The 20,232-nt window shown below is 30.6% G+C and overlaps 1 protein-coding gene across 1 annotated transcript in view; it reads right to left on the bottom strand.

Annotated features, from left to right (window-relative positions):
• The window catches only part of LOC127564111 (solute carrier organic anion transporter family member 1B1-like), a 48,847-nt gene extending 31,599 nt beyond the window's left edge, over positions 1-17,248 (bottom strand). Inside the window, exons 1-7 of the mRNA XM_052000425.1 lie at positions 17,107-17,248; positions 14,111-14,243; positions 9,455-9,576; positions 9,113-9,259; positions 6,615-6,713; positions 3,183-3,428; positions 1,036-1,200 (exon numbers count right to left, since the gene is read on the bottom strand). Coding sequence (XP_051856385.1) covers positions 1,036-1,200; positions 3,183-3,428; positions 6,615-6,713; positions 9,113-9,259; positions 9,455-9,576; positions 14,111-14,243; positions 17,107-17,248 — 1,054 coding nt within the window. The remainder of the gene's footprint in view (positions 1-1,035; positions 1,201-3,182; positions 3,429-6,614; positions 6,714-9,112; positions 9,260-9,454; positions 9,577-14,110; positions 14,244-17,106) is intronic.
• Between the last annotated feature and the right edge of the window lie 2,984 nt (positions 17,249-20,232).

Here is a 20,232-nt window from a genome sequence, read left to right on the forward strand (position 1 = left end):
ATCCAACCATTCTGAAGAGAATTTGAAACTATGCCCAAAGGGCTATATAACTGTGTGTATCCTTTAACCCAGCAATATCACAAGACATTCAAAAATAAAAAGGAAAAGGACTTATAAATACAAAAAACATTTGCAGCACCTCTTTCTATGGTGGCAAAAAATTGGAAATTGAAGAGATATCCATTAATTGGGGAATGACTAAATATGTTATGGTATATGATTTTGATGGAATACTATTGTGCTATGAGAAATGACAAGTAAAATGCTGTCATAAAAACCTGGAAAAATTTAACATAAACTGAAGCAAAATACAATGAGGAGAACCAGGAGAATGTTGTATACAGTAACATTGTACTATTATCAGTTGTAAAGTACTTGGTATTCCTAGCAATATAGTGATCCTAGATAATTCTGAGAGAGTTGTGATGAAAAATTCTATCAACCCCAGATAAAGAACTTGAATCTTAATGCAAATTGAAGCATACTTTTAAAAGTTTCTTTATTAATTTTTGTCTGCATTTTTGGCAACATGGTTAATATGGAAAGTTTTGCATAGTTTCTCATTTGTAATATATTAAATTGTTTTACTTTTTTGAAAGTGGGATGGGGAGACACACACACACACACACACACACACACACACAGAGTGACAGAGAGACAAAGACACACACAAAGACAGAGAATTTAGAGCTCAAAATTTTAAAAAAGCAAATGTAAAAAGTTTTATTCACATAAAATTTAGAAAAAATATCAAGAAAGAACACTAAAATAAAAGGTCAGCAATAATTGAATAAATTTAGAGGGGGATAGGAGTATATTATAGGCATAGGGAAAATACTAGAATAAAGATATAGATGTAGAACAGTGCAATAATTTTCAATTAGGGAGTAATAATAAGGAGTAATATAAATAAATTTAAGAGAAAGGATGGTACCAAATTAGGAGGACCTCCTATACAGAGCAAAGAATTTAAATTTTACTCAATTTGTAATGGTTCACTGTACATGATATAACAAAGTCAAAAATAAGACTTACCAATGAAAAAATTCAATTTAGAAATTGACTGGCCAAAGTACTGTTCTAAAAATTTTGTCATAAAAGTAATGTAGCCAATAAAACTACTAAAGGAAAACAACGAATGAATCAAGTAGATAATGTACATCCAGTTACTAAGAATGCATTTCAAGGAGTGGAAGAAGCCTAGAAGAAAAAAAAAAAAAGACTTTGTTAGAAAAAGATTATTCACCACATTCAGGAAATAGCCATTTTTTTTCCCTTTATGGGAGATTTCAGGGTAAACAGGGATTAAACAATCAATCCAAGAATCATAGAATGCTAGATTTAGAAAATACACCAAAGCTATCACATTTTATCAATTAAAAAGAGATGATAGTTTGCTTAGGATCATAATATTAGCTAATGGTATGATGGTTTAAAAATATAGTTCTTTTGATTGGCTCCAGAGAAAACACTTTCCTTCTTTTTTCTGCTACAAGATCTCATTAGATATTTCTGTCATTCCTTGGGAGTATTTTTCAGGATAGTGACAATGTATTGATAATTATACCTTATATAACTTTTATCTTAAATATTTCAAAGCATCTATAATCATGTCAATCTTGATAATCCGGCTATAGATAAAGGGCATATTGTAGGGATTGGAAGAGCTTTTTAATTCTGTGAGCTTCTGGGCCTATACTTTTATAGTTCCTCCAGGAATAATCAAGCCAAATACAAGTGGTTTTCTTTGGGCCATTTTCTATTTTATGGATCTTAGGGCAGCATGTTGCTTTTCATATATTATTTCTTGTGCCCACCATACAATCAATTTCCCTTATTTTTGAACTATACATTTTCTTGGTAATATATCTTCATTCACTTTTTGATGACTGAAAATACACTGTGGCACAATTATACCCATTGTAGTTCATTCATTGCCATATGATTACGTACACTCATGCTAATAAACTGTCAGATATTTTTAGTTATTTTTTGCAGACAATTTTGCCCAGTGGTGTGTGTGTGTGTGTGTGTGTGTGTGTGTGTGTGTAGGAGCAGGCAGGAGCAGTGAGACCCACTTGGACCACTATAATTGGAACAAGTCCAAAGAGTACGAGAACTATTTTTTTTTTTTTTTAATAAAAAACCGTTGGTGTTCGGGGAACTTAAAGGGAAAAAGAATGATGATGTAACTAAGTAAACTCTGTCTGAATGTGTCTAATTCTATGCTGGAAAATGGACAGAAAATTAGAGGTTAAATAAAAAAGTGTAATTAGAAACATATCCTGACAGATCAAAATACCTGAATTTGAATCCAAATGCAAATGTCACCTTGGGCAATTTCTCTATTCCTTAAATCCCCAATTTTTAACATATAAAATCATGGGACAAGACTAGATGACTTTTCCACAATATATCCTATGATCTAGTAAATAGCTAATATTCTTTGCATATATTAAATAAAATATATCTCTTGGCTTTCAGAAATTTGCATAAGTATGTAAGCTATACTTACTAAGCAGGGGTCCTCAAACTACGGCCTGCAGGCCAGATGCGGCAGCTGAGGATGATTATCCCCCTTACCCAGGGCTATGAAGTTTCTTTATTTAAAGACCCACAAAACAAAGTTTTTGTTTTTACTATAGTCCCGCCCTCCAACAGTCTGAGGGACAGTGAACTGGCCCCCTATTTAAAAAGTTTGATACATGACAAAGTTCTTGTTACCATGTAAAACAAATTGCAGACTATGAGATTTTTGAAATTTCTTTAATTTACTTTATTCTAGCATAAGATGATGTAGGTACTAGTTCTGACGTTGCAATAAATTCTGCAGACCTTTGTAGAAACCATTTAATTTGGGCCTTACTTTTTACTTTTGTTAAATAAGGTTGTAACTTATTTTCAGCTCTAAGACTCCATTCTCTCCCTCTCCTTCTCCCCCTTCTCCCTCTCTCTCTCTTTTTCCCTCCCTCCTTTCCTTTATCCCTCTCCCCCTCTTTGTCTCTCATTTTCTTGATTACACATTTAATGTCAGAGATTAAAAAAACAAACACAAAACTAACATACCATTCGGTGAAAATTTGAATCTTTTCCTCCTCATTGTTACCCTCATATACACTCTAATTTGCTGTCCTTAATTTGCATAGACAAACAAAAGTTAGTTCAAAATGTGGAATATTTACCTGCCAAATTTTTAGACTCCTTTTTTTGTTCTGGATTTTTAAAATTTGTCCTTTGACTTCTACTTTCATTGGTACTAGATATATCCAAAGATGCAGAAATTTTCCTTTCTTTTGTTGGTTTTTCCAGACTCTTGGGGATGAAAAAGAATGGTATCCCAGCAGCAATACTAAGGATTCCCATTATGAGAAAGCCAAGCCACCATGCACCAACCCAACGGGAGTCTGTTGGCTTTATTGTTATGGTATCTGTGACAAAAATAATTTCAAAAACTTCACAATGCAAACATTTGCTATTTTAAGAATTGCTACCACTTTCTTTTATTGAAATTCAAATTACCCCATTTATTTTTATCAAATGAAAAAACTCATGCAAACAAAAAAAAACTCATGTGAATAATAGATTAATGAAAAATACAAAAGCAACTAAATCAATGAGAAAATACTGATAGTAGGAACACTTCAATTTATCAAAACCCTATTGGGAACAGAATGAATAATTCAATTCAATTCAATAAGACAGTGCAACAAACTTATATTGAGTACCTGCTATGTGTAAAGGGTTATGCTACAATAATTAATTGACAAAGGTGAAATAAGGCCCAAACATTATCTTCAATTGTTGAGGTTAAGGTTGTGTGAGGCTAAATAGTTAATCCATATGTGGCATTGGATTGGTATAAATCCAAAATAATGGAATAAGATTATACATTCTCCAAAAAGGAATATACCTCTAAAATATAATATCTCTAGCTCACTTAATTAAATAATAACACATTTATATATTTCATCAGAAATGTAGTGCGGCATAGTATATTCGAGGATTAGAAGATAAGTAAGTTGTCATTAAGAATTGATTATGTCAGGCAACTAAGGTTCTAGCTATATCTTCATTGATGCAATTTTCTGGTGCCCTATGCTTAAATGTGGCTTCCTGTAATGGTATAAAAAGTCCACTTATGTGGAATCCACACCCTTGAGACTTTGCAAATGTCCAGAGGCCCACAGGTCTGTTCCTGCTAGTTAGATACATTTCTTCAAGTAGATGTGGAGGATCCATGTTTATCCAGACTATGAATTATAGTATCTTTTTTGAATAGCTTTTCTATTCTCTGGCTATGCAAATATACTTTTGTTAAGTGTTGACAAAACACTTATCCTTATGAAGCTTAATGAACATATGACTAAAATGAGCCAGGTTCAGTTGACTACATCACTTTTTCCTTTCAAATATTTAGCTAGGTAGTGCAGTGAATAACAAGCCAATGGATAGAATGGTCATTTTACTGATCAAATCTGGCCTCTGACACTTAATATTTGTGTGATTCTGGACAAGTCACTTAACCCTCTTTGCTTTAATTTTTCATCTGTAAAGTGAGTTAGAGAAGGAAATGTCAAACCATTCCATTATCTTTACCAAGAAAACCCATATGCAGTTATGAAATGTTGGATATGAGTGAAATGTCTATTTTCAAATAAATATATTTTTAATACAAATAATGTTTTATTTATCTAAAATTAGATTATTTATAAAGAAGATATGTTTTTGTCCTAAAATACTGAAACAATCATAAGAATTTTCATTATCAGAGAGAACCCTAGAGATCATCTAGTTTAATTCCTTAGATCTTAGGGGAAACTGAAGCTCATGATGGTAGACCTGGGAGTTTTTTTTCAAAACTCATATTTTTGTGTTTGTTTTTATCTGGGGTAGAAAGTGAAGCAAAAAATTCCTGATTATATCAATAGATTAGATTACAAACTAATCAAAAACTAATAGTTTATGATCTCATTATATGCTTGACCTGTTCTTAGGGAAGAATGAAGTTTTTACTATGAGGGAAGGACACTAATTGGCTCTGGAATGACAACTTGATTCTATACCATATCAATTTGAAGACTGGTTCACATCATATCAGACAGACAGATTTAGTTTTGTTCTACTTATTATTGTGGCACATACCATCTCTGGTGGATTCTACTGTGCTGGAAGGTCTTCTAGTAAGAATTTCTTGAAGAACTATTTCCCTGCTTTCTAAGGACCAGCTTCACAGAAAAATAGTCATGAGGATCATTTTTATTGCAACTTCATTATAATGTCCACAAAGTCAATATTTTAATTCACCTTTGTATTTTTCCCATTCTCTTGTGTTATGTACATGGTAGTTGCCCAAGAATATTTGTTGAATTTATTGAAATGAATTAAATGAATTGAAGGTGATCGAGATCCTTGATCAATTTAATCACCAATGAACAATTAAACAAAATATACCTAAAACAACTTGATCAATGATTAGTTATCATTATTTTTGGAGGGGAAGGTGTATTTGTTTGTAGAGCAACAAAAAACAAACTAGATTGCTTTTGGAATAGCAAATGATTTTTTTGGATGTGGTAAAGTTTTGGATTTCACCATTATGAAGTCAACAGATGCGAAGGTTCATCAACAAGCTCATTTTTGTCTAAAATTTTATAATTAACTTTAAAAAATATTTCTTTTGTTTCAACTATTTTTTACAGTGTTTTAGGGAAGTCGGTATCAAAAGCAACCTTGCTGAGGCTCTTATGCAGAGACACCCTGTGGAACCTGTCTATGAGGAAACAGTTTAGATTGTGACCTTTGGGAGGGAAGTTCTATTCCAAGGATTCTGGCTGTTAATCCTAAATTTGAGGACTTGGTTAGGAGTCATCACTACACAGTCTAAGTAGAATTCTGTTAGAGACAATTATAAATGAAGTGATTAAATAAAGAGCCTCGGAGGGAACAGATATACAAATAATTCTACCTATGTAGTACTTTGGAGATGTCTCCTGTTTTTTCTTGGCCTTTGAAGGCTACTCTTCACAGTACCCCTAAAAATAAAAAAATACATCTATAAGATGCAGCTATTAGTTAACCAAAAAGCACACAAAAAGTGCATTGGGTGATAAAAATTCTCAAAATAATTTTAGTCTCCTAGTGTGGATACATATTTCAGTTTGAATTAGATGAAATTGCTCAAACTAGTTCCAAATGAAGTAAAATATTTGGGGCATCTTGTCAACCTCCAAATTAATAACTTCACATTGATTTTTCCTTTCATACAGTGTTTTTCCAAAATTAGGGTTTATTCCAACAAATTCTTGGTGGGTTCATGCTAGGAGAAACTGTCCAAATTAGTTAATGGATCATATATAAAAAGCACTCAAATAATTACATAAATGTATTCATTTTAATTGGCACTGTTAGAATTATGTACATAGCACAAAACTTATTTTTGATACTAGTTGTCATGTTTTACCAATTTGTAAAAAAGGAAAAACATATTATCATATATATGTATCTATCTATCTATCTATCTTATATCACAATATTGTTATATGAGACAAGAAAATAAATTCCTTAGAAGGATGATGATCAATCAATAATATTCTATAAATTGATTTTGCACTTACTTAAGTCCACATATCCAATATCCACATACAGTTTTGCACATAATGATCCCAGGAGAAAACCAAATAGAGGGCCAAACATTGATAATGAATGCAAAATACCTGAAAAAATTTATAGAAATAATTATCATTATTAAAAAAACCCACCACAATTTTGCTTTTTTGTTTAGTATGCTATTGTTTACAAATGAAAAACTATATGATCATCCACTGGAGAAATAAGTATCTTTAAAACAGTTCTTTCTTGGGCAAGACAAAAGTCATATTTTTGTAAAAAAAAAAAAAAAAACAGGGTGGCAGAACTGAGGTATAGGCCAATATATCACCAAAATAAGGTCAAAATTGGGACATGATTTAAATATAAAGGGTAATATCATAAGGAAATTAGGAGAGCATGGAATAGTTTGTCATATCTAGGGATAAGATAAAATTTAAGACCAAAGAAGATATAGAGAGCATTATAACATATAAAATGAAAAGAAGTTGTTTACATGAACAAAGCCAATGCAGCTACATTAGAAGGAAAGACAACTGGAAAAATTTTTTTACAGTAAAAATGTTTGATAAAGGTTTCAATTCTCAAATAAACAGAGAACTGAATTATATTTATAAGCATACAAATCAAATCCCAATTGATAAAGGGAAAAGATATGAACAGGAGTTTTCAGACAAAGAAATTAAAACTAGTTATGTGAAAATGTCCCTAAATCACTATTGATTAGGAAAATGCAAATTAAAACAACTTTCAGAGTGGTTTGTATGATAGAAAAGAAAGATAAGTTTTTGAGCATTGTAAGAAAACTAGAACACTAATGCATTGTTGGTAAAATTGTAAACTGATCCAACCTTTCTGTAGAGCAATTTAGAACTGTGCCTAAAGGATTTTAAATTGTGAGATGCCACTAGGTCTATATTCTTAAGAGATAAAAGAAAAGGGAAAATAACCTATATTTGTTCAAAAATATTTATAGCAGATATTTTCTTAGTGGCTAAGATTTGAAAATTCAGGGAATTCCCATAAATTGGGGAATGGTCAAACATATGGTTGTAATGGAATATTATTGTGCTATAAGAAATGATGAGCAGGAATGATGAGCAGGACAATTTCAGAAAAAAACTTGGAAAGATTTACCTGAACTGATATAGTTTGAGGTAAGCAAAACTAGAATACTATTGTACACAAACATCAACATTGTATGATGAATTGTAAATGACTTATATATTCTCAGCAATATAATGATCTAAGACTCATAGAAGTGATAATGGAAAATAATCTCCAACTCCAGAAATGGAACTCATAATGTTCTCTCTCTCTCTCTCTCTCTGTCTCTCTCTCTCTTTCTCCTTCCTTAACACCTCTGGAAGGGGTGAGGAGAGGAGAGAGAAGGAGGGATATAATTTAGAACTTAAAACTTAAAAAAAAAAAGAATGTTAAAATTGTTTTTACATGTGATTGGTAAAAATAAAACACTATTAAAATTCCTTTTTCACCAAAAGAACACATCAATGCAATGTTATTATGAGGGCAATTATGATAGAACAGATTTAAAACAATAATTACTTTTAAACATTCTAATTCAAGATAACTTCTCCCAACCTCTTATAGGTGGAAGAGTATACTAGCGTTATTTAGTCTCTGAACGGTGATGTGAATACTGGAGATGAAAAATGCAAGGGAAGGTATGTCAAAATTCCATTAAATCTTGAGGATACTATTTTCATCCTATGGTCTGGGACTTAAATGGTCTTTAGGAAGTATTGAGTTTAGGGACAAGTCTACAATAGTAATTATGAGAGACAATTAGTTCTCAATAGGCAGAGTCACCTATTAACAAACTGCCTAGAGATTTGCTTTAATAGGGTCCAGTTAAGAATGAGATCCTGTATCTCTGTCATCAAAATTCTAGGAAGTGCTTGTAGTTGATTGTCAGAAGTTAGTGTGAGAAGATTGAAACTTGGTGTCTTAATATGAAAGAAAAAATATTCTCATTTAGTTTTGGGATTTTCATAGCCATATCTACAGTTAGAGAAAAGCTATGAGCCCAATGAAATCTCCATCAACTAAAACTTAGAACTGTATCAAATGTCCAGTCCATATATTGATCCTATATAAAATAAAGAAGATGGGTCAGGGAAGAAGGTAAAGTAGAATTCATGAAGAATATTCTTTTTAATAGTTATGCATATGGGAAAAATTGATAGTTGCACTTTGTATAATTTTGCTTTTCAATATTTTAACTACCTAAATGGTTCTTCATCTTTTTAAATAGTAAAATACTTTAAATATTCCTCTTCTTTAAAAAAAAAAAGGATTCATGTGCTATTTTTAGGAGACCAGGTATTAGGGACTAAAGTAAGAGGAAAGCTGTCTTTTCCAAAGCTGAATTGAAATGAGCTAATCACAATAGTAATTTCCAATGAATCATTTGATAATTTGCCCCTGTAAGACAGGAATAAAGTCAAAGAATATAATGTGGCTAAGGATCATAAATGTACATTACCTATGTAAAAAGTAGAATGTCCTTCTTCAGCAAAATTATCAATGTAGGTGATTCCCAGGGGTGTAATTGGGCTTTCCCCAATCCCACGTAACATGTTTCCCATAAGCACATATATCCACATGGGTAAACCAGATTCATTTTTGCAACCTTTAAAATAAGAAGTTTGGTTTGTTAGCATAATATACTTAAGCACCTATGTTATTGTTCTGTTTAATTTTATTAATTCAGTTAGGTGTCAGATGTCTCTTCATAGTCAACTAAATAATTTACCTTCGGAGAAAGGTAAATTTTCATTGAAGCATTTTTCTAATTGTTTTTACATTATTTATCATTAATTCTTACTTGATTTTAATAGTGCAGATGATTTGCTATAGCCTGTTGAATTGAGATCAGTTGAGCAAGGAGTGTAGATTCCTGTTGAATTCTCAAGTGCCTTAACACTTAATGTTGAGTCATATCTGTAACTATAATAATATAATTGGAATATTAAAGTAAGTATTGCTAAATAAGTCATTCATATTTTATATGCCATTATCTACAGACCAGCTTTATAATATACTGTTTTTAGTAAATAGGTAATAATGCATTAGATTGTTAGCAATAACAATCTAATATTTTCCAAATAGAACCAACAACCAAAGGCTAAAAGAAATACTTACACTCTGTTAAAAGAATGAAAAATTTCAGTTTCTATTGTGTTTATGTTTTGTGTGAATATACATATTCTACTTGGAATATATGAAAGTGGGATCAAAGACTTATTATAGGAAATATGTTGTTTCTCATTTAAAATTAATCTGACCAGAAAGGCAAATCATAGTGATTTAGTGATCATGGGGCAGTTGTCCTGAGTGGATTTTAAAATAAACAAAAAGATGCAAAACCATAGAAAGAAAAGGCAAAGTACATACTTGGTACAGGCCAACTATACTTCATATCTTCTGTTCAAGAGTTCACAGCAGAGAGTATTCAGAATGACAGCAAGAATAATTAATGGGTATTTTACTCAATTAATTAACACAAGTTTGTTAAGGCCAACTACATGTCAGTTTTGGGAATATGAAGACAAAATTGAAATAATTCCTGTCCTCAATTATTTTTCATTCCATTTGGGAAGGCAACATGTACACATAAGTACACTTAAGTATATGAAAATCTATACAAAGTATGGATAAGGTAATTGTGAAGTAGGAAGGAAGTCACCAATATCTTGAATTTTGTCAATTCTCATCATCTAAAAAACATGTTTGACTTTATTTCCCTCAATAATATGAAGGATCTATGAGAAGAATTGTAATGGAAGTGAGATGGTGGTGAGCACACATTTTATATTTATCTTATAAAACTAGATTTGCTATCAATAAAAATTTTAGAATGATTGCCTGTGGCCCTTGAAATCTTCAAGTCACCTAACAGATGCATCCTTATTTTTACATAATTTATATCATGCAATGTAATAACTATCTCCCCTAGAACAATACCTCATTTTGTTTAATACAAGACAGTGTTTAACTTTTGAATAAACTTATCAGCCAGGTAATATATATGCATCTCACATATGCACACACATATATGTAGTCTGGAACCATGCTCTGAGTCTTGAAAGAGACACTCCTCAGATTTCGTTGATAATACCTTCTAGTATCTATTGAAACAAGAATGGAATATGAGATATGTCTTTCAATTTAAGTTTACTTTTTCTGTATTTAGAGTCTCTGAGTAAAATGTTTTGGTCAAAAGCTTTCTATCATATTTATGTAGAGGGCTGCATCCAAAAGAAAAAGCAAACAACTTTATTTTTTTATTAATTTAAGTCTTGGTAGGTTTGGCTATTTTCACCCTCAAAAAATATTTATTCATTAATCCCTTTTCACTTAAAGGAAGTTATAGAGTTCAGAGTGAAGTTTAAATACTATGTTAAAAGAAATCAAATATTACATTGCACTTACTCTCTTTTATACTCATCTCTAATTTCTAAAATGTTCAACTTTTATCATTTGAATCCTTTATATTATCTTTAAATATGACCATATCTGTCCCATTATAAAACCAACCAACCAACAAACAAAAACAGTTCATTGGACCTCGCACCATCCTTTTGAGGTCTACTTCTATGTCTCTCTTCTTTTTATCCAAACAGATTCCTAGAAGGAGCTGTGTATAATTTGTGTCTTCAGTTTCTCTCTTCTCATTCATTTTTAAATAAATAATGTGTGGACTTCACTCATTAAGCTACTTTTCCCAGAATTAGTAAACATCTCTTAAATGATGAATCTGGATGTTTCCCCCCAATCTTCTTCTATGTTGGTCTATCTGACTTTGATCCTGTTGATCACTCTTCTTGGATATTCTCTATTTTGAGTTTTCATGGAACTATTCTTTCCAGCTTTTCTTTTTAATTGTATGATTCTCCCTATGTGATCATCCATATATTTCTTTTTTTTTCTCTTCCTATAATTTTCCTCTTTATACTATCATCGACTTCCAAGGGTTTGTGTCTCCACTTTCAATAATCCTGCACACAGTTTATAGATACTGTTAACAGATCTGTAGGAGGGAATGGAATCTTGGAGAATTAACAATTTATCTATCATTTGTGAGCAGTATATGATGAAAGTGGAAGATTAATTTTCATTCTTGAATCTGTTTGAATTGTTTTGGATGGAGAAAGACACTATTTAAGGACAAAGAGAAGGGACTAAAAGATTTTGTTTTTTGAGAAACAGAGAGTTTTAATTGTCAAGGGCAAAGTGATTAAAACATCTCAAGAGAGCTTAATTATAAGACTTTGTTTATAGAGTGAACAGTTAGAAGAATGATTATATTAAGATTATCTTTAAATCTTAATATAATCATTCTTCTGTTACATTATAATGATTGACACCTTTGTTTTATTGTTTTAAACTGTAAATAAATATCATACATATTTAATAACTCATATTTTTCTTAATCTGTGTTATTCTAAACCTCCTATGTGTGGATAGATGAGCAAAAGCTTGTAGGAAAACTGGCTTCTCTAAATTATTAAATTAACTATATAGTCTTGGAGCAGTTTATAAAGAAATGTAAGATAGTTTTTGATTTCTTTAGAATACAAGATGAGAATTAATTAATTATTAAATAAAATAGCATGAACAGAAGGGTAATCCTATTTAAAATATGCTACACATCAGTTATAACTTCTAAATACTAATGATATGTTTGTCATCTATATACCAAAGGTATATAGATAAAAATGTTCATTCTCTGCTCAAATCCAGCTCTCCATTATTAACTTTCTATTGGATATTTCAAACTGAATGTCACCAAGGCACCTCAAATTCAAAATAAAAAGCATTAACTTTTCTCAAAAACTTCCCTCTGATGAACTTCCTTATTTCTGTTGAGGCATCATTCTTTGAATCTTTCAGATTCATAATGTTATCGATGACTCCTCACTTCCTTTCCCCACATATTCTAGCATAGTTGAGAGACTGTTATACTTTAAATGAAAATTGTTTGATGCATGACTCAGAATCTTTGTAGCTATTTGTTCCTAGGTAGGTCATTTAAAACTTAATCTGAGCTTCAGTTACCTCATCTACAAAAATATAAATTATAATAACTCACAGGGTTATTGTGATGATCAAATGAGTTAACATGTAAAGTACTCTGCATACCTTAAAGTGCTATGTAAATTTCTAGTTATTATATTTAATAAATTATAAAATCTAGCTATTTTTATTTCTGTAACCATTTTTTAACTCACTGAGCTACCATCTTAGTTCAGGATCTCATGAGTGATGTAGTTATTGCAATGATTTCCTATTTGATTTTTACTGCTTCATCTTTTCCCTTACCAATCCATTCTTCAAACAACTGTCATTTCTTTATCCAATAAACTCCTAGACTTTTGGGATAAACTATACACTCTTATGTTTGATTTTCATAATCTTTTAGAACTTGGTTTGAATCTGTCTTTCTAATCTTGTAAACTTTTCTTCATAGATGGCACTATATCCCCTTTTCTGGGCTCTCTTCTATATCTGGAAAGCATCACCTCTCCTATCCATCTTAAAGAATTTTTCATTCAGTTTAACTTATAACTCAAACATCAATGTGAACATAATGCCTTTGCTGATCCCTCTACTGCTAATGGTCTGACTCCCAAACTATTGTGTAATTATATTGAACTTATTCTGCATTATTTATATTTGTACATGTTGTTTCCCCATAATAGAATGTAAGCTCCTTGGGGCCAGGAACTCTTTAATTTATTTTTATTTCTTTATTTTTATATACTATATATATACTATATATACTAGCATGCCTCCTGGCAAGTAATAATGAATAATAAATGGTTAATCTCTACATATTGCAATCCCAGATTTAAATGTATTCTCCAAAATCTACATTGAAGAAAATGTGAAATTGTCACCATAGATGTTTCAATTTTATACATAGAATATTAGATATGGCAGTAATCTTAGAAATTATCCAACAATCTCACCTACATTACTATTTCTCTCTAATACAAGCAAAATGTTCATTTGGTTAATTGCCAATTAAACTCCTCAATGAATGCTTTTTTATCCTTACCTGAATGACAAATTCTATTGGTATTACTGAATTCATAGACACAGACATCAAATATACATTAGATGAAAATTTATAAACTTTTAATTCAATTTCTTGTGGTTTCTCAAGTCTTTTTTTTGTTGCTGTTCATAGCTGTTACTTATACAATATATGAGGAAAGTTTACCTCACATTTTAGAGAACTTAGAGAACCTACTGAATGAGAGATTGTTTTATAACAAGTCTGAGAATTTAGAACTTTATTGCAATATATTTAAATAATTATTGTTTAATATTTAGAGAAGTAAAATGAACTGGAGAAAGCAATGTCAAACTACTCCATTATCTTTTCTAAGAAAATACCGATCGGAGTCATGAAGAGGCAGACATAATTGAAACAACTGAACAATACCAATAACAATAACAACTATTAAATACTTACTATCCCATGAAAAAGTGAGGTGAGCAAGTTAAAATACTTCCAATTCCCATAATGAAACACCCAGTTCCAATTATTCGTGGAATGTGTGATTTGGATCCAAAATGACTTACCAGTGTTAGAAATAGTAAATTGCCTGGAAGAAGAAAAATTACATTTGAGTATAATTTAATTTTCTAAGTACAGGATAACTTGACCACTTGTTATATGAGGTCATTGTATTTAGTAGTCACTGAAGGAAGAACAAATGAAAAACAAAGTATTACAGGTAATATCTCTGTTCTCAAAGAATTTAGAATCTGAGGATACCAAATGCATATATATGAAATATTTTAAAATGGTGTATCGTGTGGTCCTAAGTACAAAAATAAGATTATAATAGAATCCAAGTAAGAGAAAGAATAGTTAATGAAGGATTAATGGAGGAGGTGAGACTTAAGTTGGATATTAAAAGTGTAATAGGTTTTATTTGGAGAGAAAAGAGAAAAGAAAATCAGGAAAGATTCATTAAAAGGGTGAGAAGGAATGTGACCTGTTATTTATGGTGATCAAATGATTTAACTGACTGGAAATGAACAAGCTATCCCAAGCAAAAAATAGCTCATAATGCAAGGATAGACAAATATTCTTGGTAAATTTATTATGGAAAAATCCACAGGATTAATAGCACCAAAGCAAAAGGAAAGTGTAGTTGAAAATTTAAAAATAAAGCCCCAATCGGACAACTGGTTGAAAGAGCTCCTTGGGATTTGATAACTGGAGAAATTATTGCTATCTCCTGTATAAGATAATATAGTTTTCTTAAAGTAAGAAAAACAACCAGAAGAACAATTTTTAAAAGACAAAAAAAGGCTTTTAACCATTGCTATGAAGGAAAAAAAATGCTAATCATAGGCCAAAAATGATAAATGCTGAAGTATTGAATATTGATAAAAAAATTTTTTTCTAGTAAAACTCACATTTGTATTTGTGGCTATATAAAAAAATTGGAAGTTCAATGAAGCCTTAAGATCTGAGGATAGTCATCATACTATAAAGTATCCAGTGTTCCTGAAATTTTTGTCCCTATTAAAAGAGTGATAGACTCTAAAAAGTATATTGATATACCGAGAATTATAATTATTTAGAAAAATCACAGATTTCTAAATGGAAATGGAATGCTGTCACATCCATTTTCAGTGGACTGAGAATTCATATGATTTATAATCATTTGAAAAATCTATGAGCTGTAATCAAGGTTAAGTTTAGAAAAAAGTGGTCTGTTTGTCAAAAGCATACCTGATATCTGATATTATAAAAATACAATTTTGTAATTAAAAATTGAAGACTATGTAACATAATCTCACTACAAAATCATGTAAAATGTGATTACTGGAAAGATAAGACATATTATACACTGAAACATTTATAAAGACATAAAACTTTATAAGATTTATTTTGTAAAATAAGAAATTCATTTGCTTTGTTCCAAATACTTAGTATAGCATATATTATTCTGAACCTTGAGGTATTATATTCTGTTATATAATCAATGTATCACTGACAGAAATAGAGAATATAGGAAGAAGAAAGAATGATTTTGAAGAGCAAATTTTCATTTAGTGTATGAGTCTTTAGTTGAACATGTGTTTCACATAGAATGAGACATTGAAATAGAGATGTATAGCTGGTGATTGTAATATGAAGATGAAAATCAAGTGTTATCTAGATTGGTGAAGCACTAGACATTTATATTCTTTTAGAATAAGTAAGCAACAACTGATAAAGAAAGTCTGCAGTTAAAGACAAGAAAAAAATGAAGTAGACAATAATAATATAGGAGTTAAACCAGAGTAGTATAAATTCCTAGAATTCTAGAGCTGGAACTCTCTTTACATGTCATCTTGACCAAGACCTTTAGCTTATAATTGAAGACATTCAACAGAATTTAAATATTACTTGAAGTCCCAGAATTTGGTCCTGGCAAAAATTTGACTGCAACCTAGATCTGATTGCCAGTGACAAATTAACTATGCCATATGACTAATTAATTTTTAGGAATGAGGTACCTTCTCAGTAATTTCAAATGTCTGGCAAAAATTAAACAGATTGAATAAATATGAATATATTTAATGGATAAACCCTTTATAATTCACTTGCCAGAGATTTAAATCTGATTCTGTGAAAAATAATTGTTGAGTTAAATTTAACTCTAATGGAGTCCTATGAAACATAACTACTTGTAAGTGCCTATGGATGAAGTTACTGGCTTATGTATGATATAAAATTTTGAGATAGCAGTTGCTAATTTTTATATGACATGTAGTAGAAAGAATAGTATAGTGTTTGGAGAATATAATCTGCTTCAGTGATTTTAATATGAAAAATTAGAAAACTTTTAGGTTAATAACTGATGAAATAATGTTATAATAGCTTTTATAATGTTTTAGAGTTTGCAAAGCATTTTATAAATATGTCATTTTATCCTTAAAACAATCCTGTAAAGGAAGTAGGTGCTAAAATTATCTCCATTTTACAGATAAGGAAATTAAGACCAATTTTGCTCAGCATCATACTACCAGTAATAGTGAGGCCAAATTTGAACACAGACCTTCCTAATTCCAGGTCTAGTATATTTTACATGGCACCATTTACCTACACTGTGCCATGGTTTTGCAATATATGTATTTGACTTAATTATAGACAAAGAATACGAATTTGATTACAAGCAGAAAGATTAGGTAAGGTGATTCATAGAGATACCTAGTTGATGTAGCAATAAAGGTTAATGGAAGGAAAGATGGGAAGAAACACACACACACACACACACACACACACACACACACACCCTGAGGGAGAGAAAAAGAGAGAGAGAGAGAGAGAGAGAGAGAGAGAGAGAGAGAGAAATGAGAAGACAGAGACACAGAAATAGTAGTAATTTGTTGGAGGTTAGAAATGGGAAGTTAAATTTTCTTCTAAATATCTAAGACTAGATATTGATGTTAATGAAATAAAATTACCCATTTCAAAGCTTCCATCAATTAAACCAGCCTCAGATGATGTTGTACCAAATCTTCTTTCTATGTGAGTGATAGAACTTTTCATAACAATTCCTGCAAGTGATTTGCAAATAAAACTGAATGACAGGGCTATCATGAACATCTATTCAGGGGACAAAATGGAAAAGAAAACATGGTTGAATAAAAAGACAGAAGTTTTTCTAAGTTCATATACATCAATTTAAGATAATATTTACTTTTCTCAAAATATGCCATGATTTTTTTTCTCAAAATGTATTCAACTTCCATAGGTGTTACATTTATCTTACTCATAATTTTCAACCTTGGAATAAGATCTTAATAAAAGAATATTAACCTTGTCACCAGTATTTCAGTAAAGTTGCCCTTTTATCTTAGGTTTCACAGCTTCATAGGCAGAGTTGACGGAGTGGTGATATTTTTAAATCAATTAATTACCAACTCTTAAGCCTATCATTAAATGACTTATAGCAGCTAGGACATAAGCAATATTTTCTTCCCAATATCAATTGTATTATTAGAAGCTCATAAGTGAATTTTTGGGAGAGAAGCTATTAAGTTACTTTAAAGACAATAGTTCTAATCACATAAGTAACAAAGAACAGAGAGGCAAATAGATATTTGTCTATGAGATTATTTAGAGAAAGTTTGTTAGGGAAACTTCAAAATGTTACATTTCAATGTGAAAATCAGATGTATACACTGAAGGAACTCTCAGTGCTATTCAACATATCTGCTTTTTATTTTTCTGTTTGAGGGACCAGAGTGCTAGTTTCCCTAAAGCTAAACCATGCTTGCTTTGCTAGAATAAATATCAGTCAAAATATCCTGATACCAAATTGTGTAATGTTTTTGCTAGTATTTTATTTAAAATGTTTGTATCGATATCATTAAGGAAATTGGTCTATAACTTTTTTTCTTTGCTTTGGCTCTTCCTGCTTTAAGTATTAGCAACATATTTGCGTCATAAAAGAAATTTGGCAGGCCTCTTTCTTTGTCTATTTTCCCAAATCTTTTATACAATATTGAAATTAATTGTTCTTTAAATGTTTGGTAGAATTCACTCATAAATCCATCTGGCTTTAGAAATTTTTTCTTAGGGAGTTCATTGATGGCTTGTTTAATTTCTATTTCTAAAATGAAGCTATTTAAATATTTTATTTCACCTATTAATCTGGGCAATTCACATTTTTGAAAATATTCATCAATTTCACTTAGATTGTTAGATTTATTGACATATAGTTACAAAACAGTTGGGGAATTCACCATTTTAATTTTTGATACTGGCAATTTTGTTTTCTTTGCTTTTTTCTAATCAATCAAATGTTTATCTATTTTATTACTTTTATCACAAAATTAACTTATTTTATCCATTAGTTAAATGATTTTCTTACTTTCAATTTTATTAATCTCTATTTTGAGTTTCAAAATTTCTAATGTGGTATTTAATTGTGGGTTTTTTATTTGTTCCTTTTCTATCTCTTTTAATTGCATGCCCAATTCATTGATCATTTCTTTCTCTATTTTATTCATGTAAGCATTTAGAGATATAAAATTTCCCTTCAAAACTGCTTTGGCTGCATTCATAAGTTTTGATATGTTGTGTCATTATTGTCCCTTTTGGATGAAATTATTAATTGTTTCTATGATTTGTTGTTTGAACTGCTCATTCTTCAGTATTAGGTTATTTAGTTTTCAATTAACTATGTCTCTTTTTACATGGCCCTATATTACACATAATTTTATCTAAATAATCTAAAAAGGGTACATTTGATATTTCTGATTTTCTGAATTTAATTGATATATGCTCTAATATATGGTCAACTTTTGCATGGGTATCTTGTGCCACTGAGAAAAAGGTATATTCCTTTTTATTCCCATTAAATTTTTTTTCAGAGTTCTATCATATTTAACTTTTCTAAAAATCTATTTACCTCCTTAACTTCTTGTTTATTTCATTTTTATATTCATCTAGTTCAAGATATTGTCTCTCATCATTTTCCATACTTGGAATGCTCTTCCCCCTCCATTCTGATTACTGAGCTCCATGGACTTTTAAGTTCCTTAAATCCCACTTTCTATAAAAGATTCATCTATCTTAAGATTCATATATTTTTCCCTCTTTAAATTATCTCCTATTTATTTCCATTCTCTCCTTCTCCTCCCCTCCCCCAAACCCCATCTGCCTGTCTTCCTTTCTGCATATATGTATGCATCTATATTTATGTCTATCTTTCTATATAAACAGACATTTGTTTTCTTTCCCATTAGATTGTTCCTTGACACTTTTGCCTCTTTTTGTATTTTCAGGGCTTAGCACATGCTGGCAAATGTTGATTGATTGATTGTTTCTGGATTGATTTTTAAGAATACAAGCATTTGCATTAGATAGTTCAAATGCACTCATATACACATATATAGACATATGTTAGTTGGGGGATTTTTATAAGCTGAATAGCTACTGTTAACTTTATTCTTCTTTTTCATGAGTTCATAGTTGAAAGCATTTTTTCTCTCCAAAAAAGTTAAAGTGTGAGGGATAGTAAATGTCTCTCTCTCTCTCTCTCTCTCTCTCTCTCTCTCTCTCTCTCTCTCTCTCTCTCTCTGTGTGTGTGTGTGTGTGTGTGTGTAAAGTTAAGCATTTTTATGACCTAAAGATATAGGGAAAATAAAAGGTTTTTTAAACCCAAACCCAAGATTGCTTTCTGACAATTGCTAAGCATTCTTGGTTAATCCTACCTAAGTTTAGATAACTCTTTTTTAGCAAGTCACTGCTTTTAGACTATTTGGATTTAGATTTTTAAAGGACATATGGAATTGACTACATACAAGAACTTGTCAGAAGCAGAAAAAGTATGTAAACAGATGAATTATGTAATCATTTTGTATTCCTCCATTATGAGTGGGATATGTTTCTACTCTAAAGAAAAATTCTGGAGACTTAGCCATATAATCTTTTAATAAATAAGCCAGTTATTCAATAAATAGTTTCAGGCACTCTTCTAATCATTGGGAATACAAAAAGAGGTAAACATCAGTCCATGTCCTCAATGACTTTACAATCTAATAGAGTAGACAGCAACCAAACAAATATGTAAAAACAAGATG

This window comes from Antechinus flavipes, chromosome 5 (genome assembly GCF_016432865.1).
Source record: "Antechinus flavipes isolate AdamAnt ecotype Samford, QLD, Australia chromosome 5, AdamAnt_v2, whole genome shotgun sequence".
Lineage (NCBI taxonomy): Eukaryota > Metazoa > Chordata > Mammalia > Dasyuromorphia > Dasyuridae > Antechinus > Antechinus flavipes.